Source organism: Mandrillus leucophaeus, unplaced genomic scaffold (genome assembly GCF_000951045.1).
Source record: "Mandrillus leucophaeus isolate KB7577 unplaced genomic scaffold, Mleu.le_1.0 Scaffold101, whole genome shotgun sequence".
Taxonomy (NCBI): Eukaryota; Metazoa; Chordata; class Mammalia; order Primates; family Cercopithecidae; genus Mandrillus; species Mandrillus leucophaeus.
Window position 1 is genome coordinate 1292679 of NW_012098210.1, and position 3809 is coordinate 1296487.

Here is a 3809-nt window from a genome sequence, read left to right on the forward strand (position 1 = left end):
ACATCTGTATTAATTTTATATTGCTATTGCAACAAATTACCACAGGTTAAGAGTTTAAAATACCACTCGTTAATTAGCGCACAGTTCTGTAGGTCAGAAGTCCAGCATGGCATGGCTGGATTCTCTGTTCAGGGTCTCATCACACCAAAATCACGGTATCAGTAGGACTGCAGTTCTCATCCAGGACTAAGGTTCTCTTTTGAGCTCACCGACTGTTGGCAGAATTCATTTCCTTCTCATGCTTTTTATGTAGCCCCTCCAAAGGGGCCCCAGATACAAAGAGTCAATAATTTTCCTGCTTCACATTTGATAAAATCTAATATCCCTTCATGATAAAAGCCTCCAACAAACTAGGCATTGAAGGAACATACCTCAAAATAATAAAAGTTATCTATGAGAAACCCATAGTGAAATTCATAATGAATGGGCAAAAACTGGAATAATTTCCCTTAAGAACTGGAACAAGACAAGAATGCCCATTCTCACTTCTCCTATTCAACACAGTACTGGAAGTCTTAATCAGAGCAATCAGACAAAAGGAAAAAATGAAAGGCAAGAAAGAAGGAAATAAAAGAAAAGAAGTCAAATTATCTGTCTTTGCTGATTATATGATTCTCTACGTAGAAAACCCTAAAGACTCTGCCAAAAGACTCCTGGAATTGATAAACGACTTCAGCAAAGTTTCAAGATACAAAATCAATGTACAAAAATCAAGAGCATTGGGGAAGCCCAGGCAGGCGGATCACAAGGTCAGGAGATCGCGACCATCCTGGCTAACACCGTGAAATCCCATCTCTACTAAAAATACAAAAATTAGCTGGGCATGGTGGCAGGCACCTGTAGTCCCAGCTACTTGGGAGGCTGAGGCAGGAGAATGGTGTGAACCCGGGAGGTGGAGCTTGCAGTGAGCCAAGATCGCATCACTGCACTCCAGCCTGGGCGACAGAGCAAAAAAAAGAAAAAAAAAAGAAAAAAAAAAAGAGAGGACAAAGAATATGAACAAACACTTCTCAAAAGAAGACATACAAGCCTCCAACAAACATATGAGAAAATTTTCATCACTAATCATCAGAAAAATGCAAATCAAAACCACAATGACACACCATCTTCCACCAGTCAGAATAGCTATTATTAAAAAGTCAAAACATAACAGATGCTGGTGAGGGTGTGGGGGGAAAAAAAACACTTACGCATTGTTGGTGGGAATGTAAATTACTTCAGCCACCGTGGAAAGCAATTTGGAGATTTCTTAAGAGACTTCTCTTCTGTTTTTAAGGGCTCATGTTATTTTATTACACTGGGGCCATGCAGATGACCCAGAATAATCTCCTTATTTTAAAATCAATAATCTTGGCTGGGCATGGTGGTTCACACCTGTAATCCCAGCACTTTGGGAGCCAGAGGCAGGTGACTGCTTGAGCTCAGGAGTTCAAGAGCAGCCTGAGCAACACAGCGAGACCCTATCTCTAAAAATAAATAAACAAATAAAATGAAATCAGTAATCTTAATTACATCTTGAAAGTCCTTTTTGCCATGTAATATATTATATTCATGGGTGGAACACCTGCAAATGAAGGTCACAGGGGCCATAGTTCTGCCTCTACCATGCCTGTTATGTACCAAGCGCACTTCTCAGCATTTGGGAAACTTCAGTGGATAAAACAGACAGAATGTCCTGCTTTAATGGAATTTATATTTTAACCAGAGGTATACAAAGACATAAGCCTTCGCACATATGTTTGAGCCTTCATAGTTCAGATTTCCTTTGGTTAGGTGCTAACTGAATTCCTGTGTTTTTGTTTGTTTGTTTGTTTGTTTTCTTTTTTCTAAGCAGGGAGGCCCAGGAATTTGTGGAGAAGTATGAAGGTGCCTTGGGAAAGGGGAAAGGCAAGCGACTGTATGCCTACCAGATGCTGATGGCCAAGGTGTGTGGGGTGGAGGCAGTAAATCTGTGGGGAGGGATTGCTCAGCTTTGGAATCTGGGGACCAACTCAGGCACCTGCCCAGCTTCGCCATTTGTGTCCAGCTGCCCCCAGAATCCTGGGTGTGAAGGCCACCTGACCATTCTGATCCATCTAGGAATGGAAACCAATCGTATCCTGCCAATTTCTCCATACTTACTGTGAGGGCTTCAATACATTTGAGACTTGTTTTCTCTCCAGTGAATACACTTAGAGAACGAATGATGTTAAAACCACTGGGATTTTATCTTCCAAACCCCAAATCGGGAGAGGTTGAGTTGGTAGAGACCCAGAAGGGCTGTGGCATGATCAGGGTCACATGGATGATAAACAGTGATGACCCCAGAGGGATGGGGGGCAGCTCTGTTTTGTTGAGTTGTATCATAATCTGGGCATCTGATTTAAGTTAGGACAATGTTTCGTGTTGGATATTTAATGTGAGACTTACTGAAGTATCTTTCCTTTACCTACTGATTTGAAAAACTACCATTCTCATTCACTTAATTCTTGTACAGAGCCTGTTTCAGGGCTTTTATTCTGAACAATCATTTGATGTCATTACCTCAACTCTTAATTTTGATGCCTGGTAGTTCTAGGTTCCCCTTTTTACGCTTGGTTTTTTGTTGGTTTGTTTTTAGAAACAGAGTCTCACTCTGCCACTAAGGCTGGAGTGCAGCATCACCACTCCAGCCTTAGTGGCAGCCTTGAACTCCTTGGCTCAAGAGCTCACTGCAGCTTTGAACTCCTGGACTCAAGAGATCCTCCAGCCTCAGCCTCAGCCTCCTGAGTAGCTAGGACTACAGGAGCACCCCACCACACCCTGATAAAACTTTGGGTTTTTTTTTTTTTAATGTCTTGGCTGTCTTGCCTATTTTTCTACATGCATTTAAAACATTCCCTTTGCCAAGTTCCACCATAGTGTATTGAGATTTTGGTTGGAATTTCTTTTAATCCTGTATTTAATTTGGGACTTCCTTATCTATACAATGTTTAGTCTTCACATCTAGAATACCATACATTTCTCAAGGCTATATTATATCCTTAAGCAAAGTTTGTCATTTTCTCCCTATAGATCTTTACCATGTTTTATTTCTGCACATTTAATAGCCTAGTTGCTTTTGCAAATGAGATCATTTTTCAATTATTTAATAACTAGTTATTGGTAGTATGTAAGAAAGCTACAATTTGTGTGCTAATTTTATATCTGGTTCTCTTATGGTACTCTCTTATTAATTCTAATCTTTTTCATCTGATTATGTTCATAAAGATGTTTTTGTTGGGTTCTCCCAAATGTGGCATCTCATTCCTATCCTAAAATGTGGGCTAGCAATCCTAAAACAGTAACAATTGATCACGGTGATCATAGTTCTCTTTGTCTTTGCATCACTTCAATGAGAATGACTCTAATGATTTTCACACTAAGCTGGTGGGAGTTGTTGGCTTGAAATAGATTTTCTTTGTCACCATAAAAAATTATTGTCTAGTTATTGTTTAGTAAGACTTCCACTTCATTGGAAATAGATAATTAGGTTTTATTAAACACCATTTCCTTTATGTTATTAATTTTTTTATTTCTGGGATAACCTCAGTCATGGTACATTACTTCTAACTCCACGTTTGATTTTCCAATATTTTATTTATGATTTTTACATATATTTTCATAAGATTGATCTGAATTTGTGTGTATTTGTACACAAGTGTATGCATGTGCAGTATCTTGGCAGAATTTAACATTAGGACTGCGCTTGCTTTACAATTGTAAATGAATAGCATTACCTCCTCTTTATGCTGTAAATCAGTTTTGGGAGCATGATAATACACTTTTTGTTAATTTTAAAGATGATACCC

General features: G+C 39.1%; 1 protein-coding gene across 1 annotated transcript in view; it reads left to right on the forward strand.

Annotated features, from left to right (window-relative positions):
• TMC2 (transmembrane channel-like 2) overlaps positions 1-3809 on the forward strand; it is a 110430-nt gene that overhangs the window by 34494 nt on the left and 72127 nt on the right. Inside the window, exon 5 of the mRNA XM_011974575.1 lies at positions 1835-1925. Coding sequence (XP_011829965.1) covers positions 1835-1925 — 91 coding nt within the window. The remainder of the gene's footprint in view (positions 1-1834; positions 1926-3809) is intronic.